The following is a 20323-nucleotide window of genomic DNA, read 5'->3' as shown; positions in this document are numbered from 1 at the left end:
ACTGTTGGTACCACATCACCGATGCACTTGCTAATAAACTCGCTCACCGAATCAGCGTATACATCAATGTTATTGTCCAATGCTATCCGGAACATATTCCACTCCACGTGATCAAAGCAATCTTGAAGCGTGGAATCAGAATGGTCGGACCAGCGTTGATCAGACCTGAGCACGGACGTTTCCTGTTTTAGTTTCTGTCTATAGGCTGGGAGCAACAAAATGTAGTCGTGGTCAGATTTGCCAAAAGGAGGGCGAGGGAGGGCTTTGTATGTGTCATGGAAATCAGGGTAGCAATGATCCAGGGTGTTGCCAGCCCGGGTCGCACATTCGATATGCTGATAAAATTTAGGGAGCCTTGTTTTCAGATTGGCCTTGTTAAAATTCCCAGCTACAATAAATGCAGCCTCAGGATATGTGGTTTCCAGTTTACATAGGGTCCAATGAAGTTCTTTCAGGGCTGTCGAGTTGTCTGCTTGGGGGATATACACGGTTGTGATTATAATCGAAGAGAATTCTCTTGGTAGATAATGCGGTCGGCATTTGATCGTAATGAATTCTAGGTCAGGTGAACAAAAGGACTTGAGTTCAACGGAGGTATTTGATAGCGTGAAAGCATGGTTTGTAGATGTGAATGTGAGCCTGTGTGTGTGCGTGCTATACTAAGTTTCAAGTCATATTAGGATACCCTAGGATAGGGGGCGCCACAGCGCATTTTGAAAAAAAATCGTTCCCATTTTCAACGGCCTACTAATCAAACTCAGAAGATAGGGCATGCATATACTTATTATATATGGATAGAAAACACTCTAAAGTTTCTAAAACTGTTTGAATGGTGTCTGTGAGTATAACAGAACTCATTTGGCAGGCAAAACCCTGAGACATTTTCTGACAGGAAGTGGATACCTGATGTGTTGTATTGAGTTCTAACCTATCCCATTGAAAAACACAGGGGTTTAGGAATATTTTGGCACTTCCTATTGCTTCCACTAGATGTCGCCAGTCCTTTCACAGTGGTTTGAGCCTTATAGAGTCAAAACTCAGTGAATGACAGGAGTTTGAAATTGGTCACAGGGGATGGGCCATCACCATTATGACGCCGGCGGCCATGTCTGCCCCCACCTTTGGAAACGGTTTTAAAGGCAATGAAATCATCCCCCTCGAATCTTATTGGCTCTCTTGGTGTTAGTGGCCCTGAACATTTATTTTATACAACGTTTGACATGTTTGAACGAACCTACATGCGCGAGGATTGCTTTCAGTATGAAGTGCAGAGCTGCGTTTGGAGAGAGCCATAGGACGCGCTACCAACATCAGGCTAATGGAACGTGAAGTATGGACTTTTTGACCGAAAAATACATCTGTTGTGGACCTGGGATGCTTTCTGATGAAGACAACTAAAGGTAGGCGATTATTGACAATATTATTGAAGATGAGATGGTTCATACTGTTGCATCCAAGATGGCGCCGAGCACTGTATATTAGCTGATTTTCTGAGTATCGCATCTCCTTTTATCGCAAAGTGTGATTACCCAGTAAAGTTAATTTAAAATCTGGTATGACGGGTGTTCTCAAGAGATATTCATCTATAAATGTTAGATTGACAATATACATTTAAAAAATCGTTATAGTATAGCAATTTATTGAAACGTAGCATTGTTTACCGGGACGCTTTTGAGGGGAAATTAGGTAGTCAACGTCAGACAGAGATGTAAAATGCTGTTTTTATATATAAATATGACCTTTATTGAACAAAAGAATGCATGCATTGTATAACATGATGTCCTAGGGGTGCCATCTGATGAAGTTTGTAAAAGGTTAGTGCTACATTTAGCTGTTTATTGATAATATGTGATGGAAGTGGTTGGTCGGAAAATGGCTATGAAGCTGCTTTTTACGATGGACTCATCTAATATAATCTAATGATTTGCTTTTCCTGTAAAACCTTTTTGAAATCGGACGACGTGGGTCGATTCAGGAGAGGTGTATCTATAAAAAAAAAAAAAAAATATTTTTTAATTTTGTAAAAAATTATGCTAATTTTTTAATGCTAATTGGCGATATGATTTTTCGCTGGATTTTGATCCCGCTAACGGGATCAGATGCTCAAGAGGTTAACAGTTAATGCTCTCTGTGTTGAGCATGTCCTCTCTCTACACCTGTAGGAAGATAGGGTAAGAAAAAGAGAGAAGAATGGAACGGAGAGGTAGAAGGATGAAGGGATGATCTATGTGCCTCATCATTGACCTCCTGATCTCTCTTCTCCCAACCCCTTAGATGTAAAGTCCCCTACCTAGGGGACTTTGAGAGATTCTCGACAGTTCCGACCAACAACGTTGTGTACAGAGCACTCTGTGAACGGCGCAATATTATTGATGAACACTGCGTGAAAGAGCTGGTTGTTCTGGGGAGAAGCTATACGAACATGCCTGGTGACCAAATTGATGACTGTATGTCGCGCAGCTGAGAGTCGAGTGGAAATGAATGTGGATTCGCTGGCAATAACAGCAGCATAGCTCTAGTTAAAATATGTAAAATGAAGTGCTGTTTGTTTCGATGGCCGAGGGAGAATTGGTCACCATCCAGGTATCACCGTGACATGCCAATTAGCTAAAGTTACAACAAGCCAGTGTGAATTACCAATGCAACGGTGTTGTATCTAGGTGATTGCTGATGTGAGTTGCTTCCCACTGGGCAGCAGTTTTTTTCTACTGGGCAGTTGTATTACATATCGCCGGCCGTAACTAACGTGGCCAATTTGTTCCATCCCACTTGATCATTTTTTGAGTAGGATAGCTGCCTACACGAGAAATAACTTGTAATATTGATAGGAACCATCTGGATATCACTGTGATACAGTCTACTGCTCAATGAGGAGACTTTGCGCAGCAAGCAACATAACAACACGAGGCAAACTGTTCTTCGCTCCCTCTTGCCGAGCACTGCTGTCCCATAAGGAGAGGAAAGTAGCTAGCTAGTCTAGCCAATATCAGGTGACAGCTAAAGCACATTTATTGCAGCTAGTGATTTTCACCGAAAATGTACAACTACAGTGGCTTGCAAAAGTATTCACGTCCCTTGGCATGTTTCCTATTTTGTTGCCTTACAACCTGGAATTAAAATGGATTTTTAGGGGGTTTGTATCATTTGATTTACAAAACACACATCACTTTGAAGATGCAAAATATTTTTTCTTGTGAAACAAACAAGAAATAAGACAAAAAAACTAAACTTGAGCATGCATAACTATTCACCCCCCCAAAGTCAATACATTGTAGAGACAACTTTTGCAACAATTACAGCTGCAAGTATCTTGGGGTATGTCTCTATAAGCTTGGCTCATTTAACCTGTTAGGGCTAGGGGGCAGTATTTGCACGGCTGGATAAAAAAATGTACCCGATTTAATCTGGTTACTAATCCTACCCAGTAACTAGAATATGCATATACTTATTATATATGGATAGAAAACACTCTAAAGTTTCTAAAACTGTTTGAATGGTGTCTGTGAGTATAACAGAACTCATTTGGCAGGCAAAACCCTGAGACATTTTCTGACAGGAAGTGGATACCTGATGTGTTGTATTACCTTTAAACCTATGCCATTGAAAAACACAGGGGCTGAGGAATATTTGGGCACTTCCTATTGCTTCCACTAGATGTCACCAGCCTTTACAAAGTGTTTTGAGTCTTCTGGAGGGAGATCTGACCGAACAAGAGCCATGGAACGATGATGGCCCATTAGACACCTGGCGCGAGTTCATGTTGGGTACCCTCGTTCCAATACGTTATAAAAGAGAATGCATTCGTCCACCTTGAATATTATTCATGTTCTGGTTAAAAAGGCCCTAATGATTTATGCTATACAACGTTTGACATGTTTGAACGAACGTAAATATATTTTTTCCCCTCGTTCATGACGAGAAGTCCGGCTGGCTTAGATCATGTGCTAACAAGACGGAGATTTTTGGACATAAATGATGAGCTTTTTTGAACAAAACTACATTCGTTATGGACCTGTGATACCTGGAAGTGACATCTGATGAAGAGAATCAAAGGTAATGGATTATTTACATAGTATTTTCGATTTTAGATCTCCCCAACATGGCGGCTAGTCTGTATCGCAACGCGTATTTTTCTGGGCGCAGTGCTCAGATTATTGCAAAGTGTGATTTCCCAGTAAGGTTATTTTTAAATCTGGCAAGTTGATTGCGTTCAAGAGATGTAAATCTATAATTCTTTAAATGATAATATTTTACCAATGTTTTCTAATTTTAATTATTTAATTTGTGTTGCTGACTTGACTGCCGGTTATTGGAGGGAAACGATTTCCTCAACATCAATGCCATAGTAAAACGCTGTTTTTGGATATAAATATGAACTTGATAGAACTAAAAATGCATGCATTGTCTAACATAATGTCCTAGGAGTGTCATCTGATGGAGATTGTAAAAGGTTAGTGCATCATTTTAGCTGGTTTTATGGTTTTGGTGACCCTGTCTTTGAATTGACAAAACATTACACACAACTCTTGTAAATGTACTGTCCTAACATACTCTAAATTTATGCTTTCGCCGTAAAACCTTTTTGAAATCGTAAAACGTGGTTAGATTAAGGAGATGTTTATCTTTCAAAGGGTGTAAAATAGTTGTATGTTTGAAAAATTTGAATTTTGACATTTATTGGGATTCAAATTTGCCGCTCTTGAAATGCACCTGCTGTTGATGGAGTGCACCACGGGTGGGACGCTTGCGTCCCACCTAGCCCATAGAGGTTAACCATTGGGATTTTTGTCCATTCTTCAAGGCAAAACTGCTCCAGCTCCGAAGGTGAACCTCCGTCCCAGTCTCAAATCTCTGGAACACTGAAACAGGTTTCCCTCAAGAATTTCCTTGTATTTAGCGCCATCCATCATTCCTTCAATTCTGACCAGCTTCCCAGTCCCTGCTGATGAAAAACATCCCCACAGCATGATGCTGTCACCACCATGCTTCACTGTGGGGATGGGGTTCTCTGGGGGATGAGAGGTATTGGGTTTGCGCCAGACGTAGTGTTTTCCTTGATGGCCAAAAAGCTCAATTTTAGTCTCATCTGACCAGAGTACCTTCTTCCATATGTTTGTGGAGTCTCCGAAATGCCTTTGGGTGAACACCAAAGCCCAGCTCTGTGGAGAGTACGGCTTAAAGTGATCCTATGGACAGATACTCCAATCTCCACTGTGGAGCTTTGCAGCTCCTTCAGGGTTATCTTTGGTCTCTTTGTTGCCTCTCTGATTAATGCCCTCCTTGCCTGGTCCATGAGTTTTGGTGGGCGGCCCTCTCTTGGCAGGTTTGTTGTTGTGCCATATTCTTTCCGTTTTTTTAATAATGGATTTAATGGTGCTCTGTGGGATGTTCAAAGTTTTGGATAATTTTTTATAACCCAACCCTGATCTTTACTTCTCCACAACTTTGTCCCTGACCTGTTTGGAGAGCTCCTTGGTCTTCATAATGCCGCTTGCTTGGTGGTGCCCCTTGCTTAGTGGTGTTGCAGACTCTGGGGCCTTTCAGAACAGGTGTATATATACTGAGATTATGTGACAGATCATGTGACACTTAGATTGCACACAGGTGGACTTTATTGAACTACTTATGTGACTTCTGAAGATAATTGGTTGCACCAGATCTTATTTAGGGGCTTCATTTCAAAGGGGGTGATACATATGCACGCACCAGTTTTCATTTTTTTATTTATTTTTTTATTTATTTTTTTAACATGTTATTTTTTTCATTTCACTTTAACAATTTGAACTATTTTGTGTATGTCCATTACATGAAATCGAAATAAAAATCCATTTAAATAACAGGTTCTAATGCAGCAAAATAAACGCCAACGGGGGTGAATACTTTTGCAAGGCACTGTAGGCCTACGACATTAAACTCTATATGTTTGTGACATTCTTGCTGAAGTTTCTAACCACAAGCATAAACTAACTAGCTGGGAAGGGTTCATCAGGATGAAATCTCATCAGGATTACTGACTGAACTGAATACGTTGGTCTCCAGTCAACACTCAACTGCGCAACACACGTTATCAATTTGGGCCACAGTCGTGTCCATATAGCTTCTCCCTCTGAGCTGAGATGGAGTATTTGAAATCTGACACCTCGTTTGCATAGGGAGCGAGACTCCACATTTTCCTGGCCTATCCAGACAAAGAATTGATTTCCTCTGGCTGTGAAACTCAGAGCCCTTCTCACAACATGGCATATGAAAGGTGGGGTCTAGGGAATGGAGCAATAGCGATCCCATCTCGCTGTGATACTCAGATTTAGAGTTTAAAAAAGATTCTGTACAAAATAATATTGTAGAATTGAAACAAGAACACCTTTCTCACAGAGAAAGTCACAGAGGGACGAAATCACTTCTTGCTGAAAGCAGAATTTGAATGGTGTCTCTGCATCGCTCAGACGATGCTGACAGAACCTTGAGCATCTACAGATGGACTATCAAAATAAAGTGTTACAACATTCTTTGCCTTCAGTTATATAAAATGGTGCCAACTTGCACTGTCAGGCTAGGGTCTATTTTTCTCCTCTTCCTGTCTGACTGATGTGCCCAAAGTAAACTGACTGTTACTCAGACCCAGAAGCCAGTATATGCATATAATTGGTACCATTGGATAGAAAACACTTTGAAGTTTGTAGAAATGTTAAATAAATGTATGAGACAATAACACAATTGATATGGTAGGAGAAAATCCAAAGAAAAACCAACCGGAAACTTTTTGTTTTTGAGAGCCCATGCTCTTACAATGGAAAGCTATGGGGCATATGCAATTCCAGCTCCCAGATTGCAATTCCTATAGCTTCCACTAGATGTCAACAGGTTTCAAGGTTTCAGGCCTGTTTCTTCCCAAACGAGGAAGAATTTTGAGTTTTGGTACTGGGAGTCAGAGTTGGAAATCAGTCTGTGTGTGAGTGATGAAGAGCACAATGACACAGATGTCTCAAGTTTTGAGGGAGCATGCAATTGGCATACTGACTGCAGGAATGTCCACCAGAGCTGTTTCCAGAAAATGGAATGTTCATTTCTCTACCATAATGTCGTTTTAGAGAATTTGGCAGTACGTCCAACCGGTCTCACAACCACAGACCACATACAACCACGCCAGCCCAGGCTCCCCACATCTGGCTTCTTCACCTGCGGGATCATCTGAGACCAGCCACCTGGACAGCTGATGAATCTGTGGGTTTGCACAACCGAAGAATTTCTGCGCAAACTGTCAGAAACCATCTCAGGGAAGCTAATTTGCGTGCTTGTTGTCCTCACCAGGGTCTTGACCTGACTGCAGTTCAGCGTCATAACCTTCGATAGCCACTGGCACGCAGGAGAATTGTGTTCTTCAAGGAGAATCCTGGTTTCAACTGTACCGGGCAGATGGCAGAGTGTATGGCGTAGTGTGGGCGAGTGGTTTGCTGATGTCAACGTTGTGAACAGAGTGCCCCATGGTGGCGGCGGGGTTATGGTATTGGCAGGCATAAGCTACGGACAACAAACACAATTTAATTTTATTTATGGCAATTTTAATGCACAGAGATACCGTGGCAAGATCCTGAGGCCCATTGTCGTGCCGTTCATCCGTCGCCATCACCTCATGTTTCAGCATGATTATGCACAGCCCCATGTCACAAGGATCTGTATACAATTCCTGGAATCTGAAAATGTCACAGTTCTTCCATGGCCTGCATACTGACCAATTGAGCATGTTTGGGATGATCTGGATTGATGTGTACGACAGCGTGTTCCAGTTCCCGCCAATATCCACCAACTTCGCACAACTATTGAAGAGGAGCAGCAGCCTGACCACAATCAACAGCCTGATCAACTCTATGCAAAGAGCATTCCAATTCATCCCAACGGTGTTAGATGGGGTTGAGGTCAGGGCTCTGTGCAAGCCAGTCAAGTCCTTCCACACCGATCTCGACAAACCATTTCTGTATGTACCTTGCTTTGTGCACGGGGGTATTGTCATGCTGAAACAGGAAATGGCCTTCCACAAACTGTTGCCTGTAATGGCTGTCTGGAAGAGGGAACCAAGGTGCAGCAGAGGATGTGTTCATCATTAGAATTTTAATTCAAATAAACAAGAGAACACTACAAACATGAACAAAACGACAGCAAACAGTCCTGTTAGGAAAATACTCAAAACAGAAACAATTACCCACAAAACCCAAAGGAAAAACATGCTCCTTATGTGTGACTCCCAATCAGCAGCAACGAGCTTCAGCTGTGCCTGATTGGGAGCCACACACATGGCCCAAAACAAAGAAATACCAAAACATAGAAAAAGGAACATAGAACGCCCACCCAATGTAACACCCTGGCCTAACCAAAATAAAGAACAAAAAACCCCTCTCTATGGCCAGGGCGTTACATTGCCACAACGTTGGAAGCACAGAATTGTCTGGAATCTCATTGTATGCTGTAGCGTTAAGATTTCCCTTTATTGGATCAAGTTGTAGAAACATCTCAAAGAGGACCAATGGAAACAGGATGGACCTGAGGTAAAATTTCGATTCTCACAGCAAAGGGTCTGAATACTTATGTAAATAAGGTGTTTCTGTTTTTATTTGAAATACATTTGCAAACATTTCTAAAAACCAGTTTTTGCTTTGTCATTATGGGGTATTGTGTGTAGATTTGATTTAAAAAAAATGTTACAAATATTTAATTGACTTGCCTAGTTAAATAAAGGTTACATTTCAAAAAAGGGACATTTAAAAAAAAAATAAAAATCATATTTAATCATCTCCATCACCACCCCAATATCAACATATGTGAAAATTGCACGTTTCTATGTTTTGTAGTAAGTAAGATAGAGGAAGATAAGCGTTTCCAATGACATCGGACTGAGAATAACATTTTATTTAAAAAATACTTAATTTATTGTGTAATAGAGCAAGGTAAAACAACAAAACAGATTGGCTGTTCAAAGGTGCTAAAACCAAGCTTTCTAGAACATTCTCAGCACACCTGTTTTATGCTGTAGCTTGAGCAATAAACACATGTCTGTACTCCTGTGAAGTGACCTGCCATAAAAAAACTGAGCCAATGCCAATCAAGTCAATTTAACACAATTGACCAAACAACTAACTGCATGAGGTGATACTGATTGAAAGTGCTTGAATATGGAAGGATTTGAATGGTGAACGAATGAAACACAAAAACACACATCTTGCTCGTGGATAAATACTTGCATAAACATTTTAAGGAGACCAATATCTCACAGTCAAACTATTATACAGCCTTTACCCTTCCTCCCTGGCTGTGTTTGCTCTGTTCAGTGAATTCGCTCAAGAGCCACTCTGAACTTCAACGTCGGACCAGAAAAGCAGGACGTCACGAGAAGACTTCAAAACTGTCCACTAGGGGCAACGGTGAGCGCTATTACCTTCTATTAGGCTTGGGTTTTGCTAGGGTGTGGCGGATGGGCATAAGCCGTGAGCTGTGATTCCGAGGGTCGTGTGTTCAATCCCAATGCTAGGAACTTATTTTTTATGTTTTGGTTTAAAAAAAAATATATAATCTTCACCCTTAACCATTTGGAATGAATGCCTAAACTTATACTTCAAAATGTGATATTTATGGACAAATGTCAGATTCTGCAGTAAGACTGTGAGAGCATGTTTTCTTTTCTCTTTCACATACACATAGACACGCACGCACACACACACACACACACACACACACACACACACACACACACACACACACACACACACACACACACACACACACACACACACACACACACACACACACACACACACACACACACACACACACACACACACGCATAGCCACTCACCTGTTTTTCCCATCAGGGGCTCAGGAGGCTCTTTTCTGCCCATTCTTCCTGTCTTGGGGTGGTTGTGGTTGTCTTCCCATCCTCCCTTGTTTAGCCATAGGACTTGGTTGGTGTGATGCATGCTGCTGCTGCAACCCTCATAAGGAATTAATGGCATTTTCCCCAGGAGTGTGGAGACTGCCTGGCTCACCTGAAGGAAGTGTGTGTGTGTGTGTGTGTGTGTGCGAGCGAGCGCATTCAAATGTAGCTGCATTTTGCGAGATTTATATAGCCATAATATAGTCACATATAACCTGCTGAAAAACTGCAAGCTGTTTTTCAATATTTTCCTTCAGTAACATTTTATAGGTTCCGGCCATATGCTTGGTTACATCTTCACCCCTCCATAACTTTACTTTGGCTATTATATGGCTAGAGCTGCACATGTAAACACTTTCACCCCTGAGGGTGAAATCGACACATACACCAACACTGCCCTCACCCACCCCAAGTATTGAGATTTAACAGTCTATTTTTAGCATCTGGCACCTAGACCTATTGCCCTATGTGTTTGTGTGTGCTTGCGCATCCTCTAATGTGTGGGTGTGCGAGTGTGTGCGTGCGAGCGTACGTGCATGTATGCGTGCATGTGAACACACTCTGTGCCTGGATGTGTATGTTTGTTTAAGAACATGCCAGAGAAAGAAAGAGAAAGGGGCGATAGAAATAAGAAGCGATTAACACAAACACAGCAGTCTCTTACCGACTGAGTCTGGCTGTGTTTGATGTAGTCTAGTGTTGTGACCTGGATTTGTTGGACCCAAAAACCCCAAGTGTCAGCCCAGCTTTGACCTCTGAGGGCACTTTTCCTCTCTCTCCTCATTCTCTGGGCCCTCATTCTCTGGGCCCTGTTTTGGCTGCCGTAATCACACAGACATGGCTCCATATACTCCCCTGAACTGTAGGGTTCAGGGGTTAAAGGTCAGGTTTTAGTGAACACTTAGAAGTATGTGACTTGCAAGGGTAGTTCAGGCACTATGGGTGTCAGTGGTGACTGTGCTTACAACATACAAACACAAAGTATACACCATCCCAGTATAGAAACATATAACATGGTATAGGCACTTATTCGCAAACCACACCCACGTACACACGTAACCACACACACACAACACACAGACACGCACACACCACAACAAACACACAAACCAAATCAAGTTACAATTCAAAACATGTAGCTAACTTTAACTTTCCCCCTGCTCTGCCTACTTCATGTTTTGTTTACAGACTGACAATATGTCACACATGAGTGATCACTGTGGGAGTGCCCATGTTTCTATGCACGGCCAGGCCATAGCCTTATACTGTACTGTACTGTACCGTGAGAAGAACCTGAATGATCTATAATTAGCTGAACGTTTGTATCTTAGAGTGCTAGCTCAGTAGTCATGTAGTTAGCTGGAGCCTGGAGCCGCTGGCGGCAGTGCTGTGGTGTTGTAATAATCCACTGGTCTCTTAAAGCTGGTGTGGTTGGTGGCAGTCAGAGAGACCGCAGCAGCGCGCCGGCTGGACCGACCGAACAGTCTGTAATCTGCTTTCCCTGTGTCAGCCCGCACACGCCACCCCAAGCCGCACACGCCACCCCAAGACACAGCCGTCGCCCCAAAGTAACAAACACACACACACACACACACACACACACACACACACACACACACACACACACACACACACACACACACACACACACACACACACACACACACACACACACACACACAGACACAGAATAATATGCATAAACAGATTCACAATATTTACTGTATACACGCTGTACAAATACAGTACATGCTGATCTATACATACACACAACATTGGAAACACACATGTACTATATACACACATACTGTAGAGACTAACTACTAGCAGCCATATGAACACTAAAGCCACAACGCCAACAGACCACCTTAAAATCAAGACCCTCCCCTGAGCTCCACATTCTGTCTAAACAGGACTATCCAGTGATGCATCACTGCCACCTTCAGTATCTTGACCTAAACTGCACTCAAAAATATCTTAAGGTGGACCGGAGGAGGTATCTTCCCGAGAACTTATTCACTTTCTTACCAGAAACCATGATGGAGGTGTCAGAGGTGTCATTCCCAAGTCGTTCACCAGGGGGCACTGATACCTCCTCAGTGCTGGGAGGAGTGACAAGACATACTACTGGCAGCAGTAGGGCCATACTCGAGCCTCCTCCAGCCTCTCCAGCCTCTCCATAGTGCTGGCCTCTCCTGCAGAGCAGCTGGACAAACCTGGGACCCGGGGCCAAAGTTTTTGATGGATGCTGTTAGGGATATCCGCTCCGGGGACAAAGAAAAGCGTGCGTCACAGTACAGCAAAGCTACAGACGCACAGCACCCCAAGCCGTGGTCAGATTGCAGTCGGCTGCCAGTCTGCGATCACCCGGTGTTCTGATCCACAAAGCGGCCGGGCCAGAGAGGTCAAGTCAATAGTTGTGTTGGAAAGTGCTTTGATTGTAATAGTGAGGATTTCGTCTTGGGAAGAGAGAGGGGATTTGAATTGACACCGTCACGTACCTACTTGTAAAAACAGCTGTAAATTTGACTGGAAGTGCTGAGCAAGTGTCACTGTGTATTATAGCTGTTCTCAGCACATACCTATTTCGTTATAGTATAGACTTGTCCAAAAAAGCCTGTATATAGAAATGTTTTAACGTTTTCTAAATAACTTGTTTCTCTTATTTAACATTTTCACAAAGAACACACACTTTTTACATCATATTCTACAAATTATATATGACTGATCTCTGTGCAGTCATTGAGTTGACATGAGGACAGTAGAATCATGAACAGTTTCTCATATTTCACAGGAGCAGGCTTTTATAGTTGGTTTTTAAAAGAGAGGCAGGTTGAACGACAGACTGGCTCGGCCAGGTAATGTCAAAGAGCAATGGGAGTAGACCTACACTAGAGTACCAGAATCAGGCTTTCAAAAGCCGCCCGAGGAGAGGGGAGGAGGGGGGACGAGAGTATAGAGGAGGCCAGAAGATGATAGAAGAACAGAGGAAAACAGAGCAACCTGTACTGGAGGAGAGAAGGGAAACAGTAAGGTGGAGGTGGGGAGGAGGGGAGAGGAGGACACACGCATGGCTTATCACTCAGGGTCCATGAAGATGAAAGGCCTCACCCTAATTCCCTTCCTTTTAGGAATGAGAGAAAGAGAGAGAGGCACAGAGAGAGAAAGAAAGAGAGGACAGAAATGTAGCAAAGGGGAGCGTGGCCAGATTAGGGAGTACAATGAGGAGATATGAGAGGAGAGATTAGCAGAGCACAATAACCAGATGAGAGAGGAGGGAGATAATTCCTAACATGAGACACTCCAGAGCACCCGTCATTGGGAACCTCAGTCAGAGCGGGGTTGAGGTCTCACACACATCAGACAAAGGTGTGTGTTGTGTGTATGGGGTTTGTATTTGTGTGTGTTAAAAGTAAAACTCAAGCAAAATACTGTATGTGTTCCCATTGTCATTGTATGAAAACTGCGATTAACCAATACAAAATAAGTCAGTAACTCCATATGTCTAATGCTTTTATTTTGTCGACAAAGATTGAAAAATGCTCCCTGTCCTTTGGAGAGGCATGGGCTTAATGAAAATAGATTGCAGGCATGGAAACTTTGAGATTGTGCCAAGTTCCAAAATCTCAGCAAAACTGCAACAACAATATTAGTGATTGCACTGAAATTACAGTAGAATTGGGCTCTGGGAATATCGTTGTCTGTTGAGTCTCAGGCGATTGGGTAAGTTAGAACAGTCACATTTGCGGTTCCACACAATCCCGCCATCACAGCAACGTCACAGAAACGTCAAACCAACATCATTACAAAGTCATCACAAACTTCAGGGAAAGTTATTACGAGTCTCTTAGTATCTAAAATGTCTGCCCAGTCACACAGGCTCATTGGAGAAGTCCCATGGCACTGTAGGACCATTTTTGTGAAACTTGTTAGCTGACATTCATTCTGTCTCTTGGGTAGAGCAAGGGTTGATGGGAGATCTTCAGTCTTGCATTAGGAGTGGATACAAAAGCCACAATTTTAGCTCCCTTTTCATTAAGTTAATGACAATGATAGTAAATCTCATCATTCTTATCATCAGACTAACAATACTTTACCAAAAAGCACGTCAATCTCTGAGCGAATGTTTTCAATGCAGAGTCTCATTAGGGACAAAAAGGCCAGACTTAATGGATAGGGTAAATAAGGAATTAACGGGGAACAGTGACTGTACAGGAAGTGAATGACCCAGAACACAAACAACAACCTCTAACCCTTTCTATTGCCGTTCAGACTTGTTGGACAAGGCCCAGAGTACCATGTAGACGTCACTTGCTGACTATAGTGGTTCTCAGGCTGTCCCAAATGCAGTTGAATCATGTCACTTCTGAAGCAGCCATGTAGAAAGCTGAATATCACATTCAATCATAGCAAAGTGCACTACTTTTGATCAGGGCCCATAGGGAACAGTGACTGTACAGAAATTGAATGACCCAAAACACGAACAATGACCTCTAACCCTTTACTTCGCCATTCAGAAAACTGAATATAACATTCACTCATAGCAAAATGCAATGAAGTCACATGCTATTCAGATTCCAGCTCAGGTATTCAAAGTAGCTTCTAACTGCAACATTTTTCCCAAAGCGTGAGGATATGTCCCAAATGACACCCTATTAAAGTGCACTACTTTTGATCAGGGCCCAAAGGGAACAGTGACTGTACACAAAGTGAATGGCCCAGAACACGAACAACGACCTCTAACCCTTTCTATTGCCATTCAGACTTGCTCCCTGTCCTTTGGAGAGGCATAGAAAGGTTTAGAGGATGTTGTTCATGTTCTGGGTCATTCACTTCCTGTCACTGTTCCCTAGTGCACTTTATAGGGATAGGGTGTCATTTGGGACACAACCTCACGCTTTGGGAAAAATTATGCAGTAAGAAGCTACTTTGTGAACCTGAGCTGGAATCTGAATAGCATGTGACTTCATTGCATTTTGCTATGACTGAATGTGATATTCAGCTTTCTACATGGCTGCTTTAGAAGTGACATAATTCAGCAGTACGTGCGTGCAACATGATGAAGAGGACTTACTCCACTTGCAGGAAAGCATTTCTCAACAGCATTTCCTAGCACCCCAATCCTCTCTTCCTCCCTCCCAGACTCTCTCTCTCCCCTCTCCCTCTCTCTCTCTACTACATAATTCCTTCCCTCCCCTCTCTCCCTGCCTATCCCCCTTACCCCCCTTTCACACACCCTCTCTCTCCCACATAACCTATCTCTCTTACTCCTTCCTTCCCTCTCTCTCCACCTCCCCCCTCTGCCCACTGACCACTGGACTCCAGATGGGGAGAGGGGGATTTGTTTGCCACAGTGGTAAACAAGCTGTGACTGAGCGTCTCCGTGGTCTCCTCTCCTCTGCCACCCCCTCATCTCTCCCACATCTCTTGAGAAACACATCCACATGGCCTCTAATTCTCTCCCTCCTTCCCCACTCTTCTTCACTTCCTTCTCTTTTTTCCTCTTCCTCCTCCACTTTGGTGACACGGTCGACCACCCAGGAGCATTTTCTCAGGCTTACAGGAAGTCAGGTCATCGTCCCTGGGAGAGAGTCAGCTGGGACAGGGAGGAAGTGCTATCTTGAAGTCATGCTGAGGGAAGTAAACAAACTCCCTTAGGTTGGGTATACATTAAGAGTATCAGTGAAAAGCACACAGTACATTTATGCATGGTATCCTTATTTGATATGATATGTAAAAGAAGTGTATTTTCTGCACCATAGCACATATTCTATATTGAGATTTGCGTGCATTACTTACATTTTCTTGTCTTCCATTGACTTCAATGCATTATATACAAGTTAAGCCTGAATATAGGAAGTTACGATTCTGCCCTATATGTGATCGTTGGGGATATTATGGGAAGAGAAGATAAGGCCCTTTCTACCTGAGCAACAGTGAACCTCATGTAAGGAGGTGAAAGTGAAAGGGGTTTGTGTGTGTGATGGAGGGTAAGGGGGGTGGGCTGATAACTTGGATTGCAGTTAGTGTAGATCAAAGAAGCCCTGCTTACATCTTCACCAACAGAGGAAGCGAGGGAGGGGGAGAGAGAACAAGATAGAGAGGCTGGTTTGTGTGTTGTATCCTACTATCAGTAGGACTGGGGATAGGAAGGGGGGAAACTATTGGCTTTAGTGAGGGACAAGGGTGATAGGCAGGGAGCAGTGTGTGTGTGTGCCCTTGTGTGTATGTGTGTGTGTGTGTCTGTCTTGTCAGCGCCCATGCAGGGGCCTCTCCTCTAGTGTCCATTAGGGTGATAAGGCTGCCATTGAAGTGCTGCCAGCCCTACAGATAAAGGCCCTCAGAGGGACACTCTGTGAACACACCGCCGGGACTGGCGGTGTGTGTGTATGTGTGTATGTGTGTGTGTGTGTGTGTGTGTGTGTGTGTGTGTGTGTGTGTGTGTGTGTGTGTGTGTGTGTGTGTGTGTGTGTGTGTGTGTGTGTGTGTGTGTGTGTGTGAATCAGTTAACACACCGCCTGCCAGGATGACAGGGCCTCCCTCCTAGCGTCAGCTACTCACCCTCTTCACTTCTTTCCCTATCCTTTTTTTCCTCCTATTCTTCCCCCCTCCTTCCCTACTCTCTGTGTTAATCTGTGCTTGTGTGTTGGCATCCCAAATGGCACCCTATTCCCTTTTAGTGCACTACCTTTGACCAGGGCTCATAGTGCTCTGTTCAAAAGCAGTGCGCTATATAGGGCATAGGGTGCCATTTGGGACGCAGACTCTCTGTGGGCGACTGGCCACAGACACACAAACAAACACACAAACACAACCCCCCCCCCGTCCAACCGCCGCCTTCCCCGATACACATACACGACTACCCCCACAAACACACACACACCACACAAACACAGACTTTATTTTCTGAGTCAGCTTAGAGGAGGGGATGGGGCCTTTGATGTTGCTGCTGAGTGAACAACACACTGTCTCAGTGGGAAGTGACTGGGGATGGCTATCTCGGCCTGGTCTCCATTGAGATCTAAAACCAGGTCTGGTTTTGGTTACACTGAGGGCCCCTGCTACCTTGGGCTCCATCATCATAGGAGCACTTACCGAGGCCTGCGAACAATAATCAATATTAAAATGGCTCACTTTGAGAGGCATTGTTCCACATAATGCACAGATTATACTGCCCACAAGAAAAACCCAGTAAGCATTGTTTGAATAGGAAAAAGAGAGTTGTTGTTTTTTTCACAGCATCTTTTCTTTTCCCAGGGAAATAGAGGAGGAACCTCAGCTGTTTAAGGTATATATAGACTCAAAGATGGTTGTTTGTTGTTTCTGATTTATTTTCAATCAACCTATTTTTTTAAGGATTGGTAGTACTTTCCCTGGGTGCAGAGGTGGGAGGAAACGAGGGAAGAGGAGAAAATAGGAGAAAAGAGGTTACAACTAATTGTTGTGACCTAGTTTGAGTTCTGCCAATACTAAAGCTTGTGGTTCATTTTTATTGAATTTATGGGCTGATGGGAAAGGGGGAGCAAGAGCGCAAACGCGAAATAGAGCGCTTTCTGATTGTCAACAAAGTAGCTCCAGTTCCCTAGTTCACACACATTCTAGCAACCTTATTGGCCATCAAAAGAGACTAATCAAACCAAAAGAGAGCAATCAAACCTGTATTGCCATATTTACGCAGTAGCTCTCTTTCCCATGGTTTAATAAAATCACATAATGGATTAAGGTAGGCCTTATAAAAAGACGAGCCTACTACCAGGTAGTCTCCCCTCACAGGTGCTGTGGGTGTGTCTGTGCGCACGAACGTGTTTTGGGGTTTACTATCCTTGTGGAAAAGTCGGACAAGTGGGGACTATTTTAGACTTAGGGATTAGGTTTGGAGTTATGGTAAATAGGATTTTGAATTGGAATCAATTGTTTGGTTCCCACGAGGATAGTAAAACGTGTGTGTGTGTGTGTGCGTGCGTGCGTGCGTGCGTGCGTGCGTGCGTGCGTGTGCAGTTTGTAAACAAATACCCTGCGTTAGCACTACCATGGCAGATTCAAGTAAATTCTAGTGTCAGTATGGAAAGCCATATTATTCAGTATTGTAATGGTCAGATGTATTTTCTACAGTACATAATCAGACACCATTAATTCAAACCATACATTTTAGCATTAGTCCTATATTTCCTAATTTCGATACAGATCAGGAGCAACTAGTGTTACAATATTGTTGTCTTTACACAGCGGAACTATGTTCAGTTCTCTGACCATAAGTGACTGATATTGTTATCAACTCCTGCTGAGACTGAGGCTGTCATAATATGGACTTCATAACTATCTAGCTGCCTCTCTCCATTACTATGTCTCTTTGCACACGGATCCAGTCTCCCACAGGTCATCTTCCCATCTTTGGGATACTTTTTTCCGATCGTGACCCTTTGCTGGTCCTTGGGGATGTCCCCCGATGGAAAGTTCAACGAATGAAATTTGAAATACCTCTGGACAATGACAATAGGCCGATTTAGATTACCCTCTCTCTCATTCACTGATGCGCTGTTTAGCACAGTAAATCCTAAATGATTACAGAACATTTGCTTTGTTAGGGGGGGGGTATATTTTTCTGTGACTCTAGCTAGAATGGCTGTGCAGGGCTCCAGCAGGTGGATGGTGTTGTGTCTGGTGCTGATTTAGGATCAGTTTTGCCTTGTAGATCACAATAGTGAGATTACATTTACGGGGGGACCTGATCCTAGATCAGCACTCCTACTCTGAGACAATGCATACGGCCCCTGAACAGTATGCAAAACATTAGGCATTCTTATAGTACTTGGTACATGGAACTTCGTTTTGAGTCAAATCAGCAAAGTGGTAGTTTAAGAGGGTTGATCCTGACAAATGTGACAAAGCATGGAATTATTCCCGCTCTTGGATCAATTCAAGCCCCCTTCTGAGGCTCTCGGAGACCAGACGGTTCAACAGAGAGAGAGCGAGAAAGAAGGTTAGTTGACGAGACCATAGACAGAGTAAGATAGTCTTGGACATCATGACAGATGCATGGATACAGTATAGTCATATGACACCCATTCCTTTTCAGTAATGGTCAGTTTGCCTTGTGATTTCCTCCTTTTGGAAAATGAGATCTTGATCTTTGAGGCTCCATCTTTTCTTCCCATGTCCCTCTACCATCTCTCCTCTCTTTCTCCCCATTCCGGCTTTGGCCTTGTTCTTCTCCCACTATTTTGTCCTCTATCTCATTTGCACTTCTCCTTTTTGCTTTGCTTTGTTCCAGACCCACTTTATCTTTCCACATCTCTACTGTCGTTCCACATTTGGAGGGCATGTGTGCCTGTGTGACCTATATCCCATGTTTTGGCATGATAGTAGGGGTTGGAAGGCTGCTTTCCCGGGGTGGTTGTGGTGTGGTTGGGATGGAGGGGTGGAGGTGAGGTAGGGGGTGGGAGGGAGGTTGAACTGTAAGGACCTGACGCAGGAGATGAGAAGCAGGTACGGGGAGTCAAACATTTATTCAGGATCAGACATAGAACACGACAGGAACAGCGTCAGCACACAGGTAAACAAGGACATATGACAAACAATCACAAAGCAGGGAACAGAGCTAGGAAACAGACAGATATAGGGAAGGAAATGACACAAGAAATTGAGTCCACGTGAGTACAATGAGCACTGATGCGTGTGACGGGGAAAGGTAGGTGTGCGTAATGTTGGAGAGTCTGGCGCCCTCGAGCGCCAGAGGGAGGAAGAGTGGGAGAAGGCGTGACAGTACCCCCTCCTCCCAACCCCCCAGGTGCGCCACCCGGCATCACACCTGGGCGAGACGGCCGAGGGTAAACTCCTGACGAACCGGCAGGGGCGTGGGAGCCTGGCGAGCCGGCTGAGGCATGGGAGCCTGACGATCCGGCTGAGGCATGAACGCCTGTCGATCCCGCTGCGACGTGGAAGCCCGATGATCCGACAGAGATGTGACAGTCTGACGAGCCGGCTGGGCGAACAAGACCTGACGATCCGGCTGAGGCCTGATGTGGGATGGGCGCCTTCTGAGCCAACTGGGGCAAGGAAACCTCACGAGCTGGCTAGGCACCCGCGGTTCCATCGGCGGCGACCCAGACCCGAACCGACATCACCACCAACCAGAACGCCAATACTCGCCAGTACGCTGATGCTTCGTGTGATGGCTTCGGGATTCTGTAAGGACCTGACGCCGGAGATGAGAAGCAGGTACGGGGAGTCAAACATTTATTCAGGATCAGACATAGAACACGACAGGAACTGCGTCAGCACACGGGTAAACAAGGACATATGACAAACAATCCCGATGCAGGGAACAGAGCTAGGAAACAGACAGATATAGGGAAGGAAATTACATAAGAAATTGAGTCCATGTGAGTCCAATCAGAGCTG

At 43.9% G+C, this 20323-nt stretch overlaps 1 protein-coding gene across 1 annotated transcript in view; it reads right to left on the bottom strand.

Moving 5' to 3' along the window:
- The window catches only part of LOC123727717 (keratin-associated protein 5-1-like), a gene marked incomplete at its 3' end in the record, with an annotated part of 157414 nt that extends 137609 nt beyond the window's left edge, over positions 1-19805 (bottom strand). The window contains exon 1 of the mRNA XM_045696694.1: positions 19731-19805. Within this exon, the coding sequence (XP_045552650.1) occupies positions 19731-19805 (75 nt within the window). The remainder of the gene's footprint in view (positions 1-19730) is intronic.
- Positions 19806-20323: the final 518 nt, after the last annotated feature.

The sequence above is a fragment of the Salmo salar genome, chromosome ssa16 (genome assembly GCF_905237065.1).
Source record: "Salmo salar chromosome ssa16, Ssal_v3.1, whole genome shotgun sequence".
Taxonomy (NCBI): Eukaryota; Metazoa; Chordata; class Actinopteri; order Salmoniformes; family Salmonidae; genus Salmo; species Salmo salar.
The sequence above is the reverse complement of the archived record's forward strand: the minus strand, read 5'-3'. Positions and strand labels throughout refer to the sequence as shown.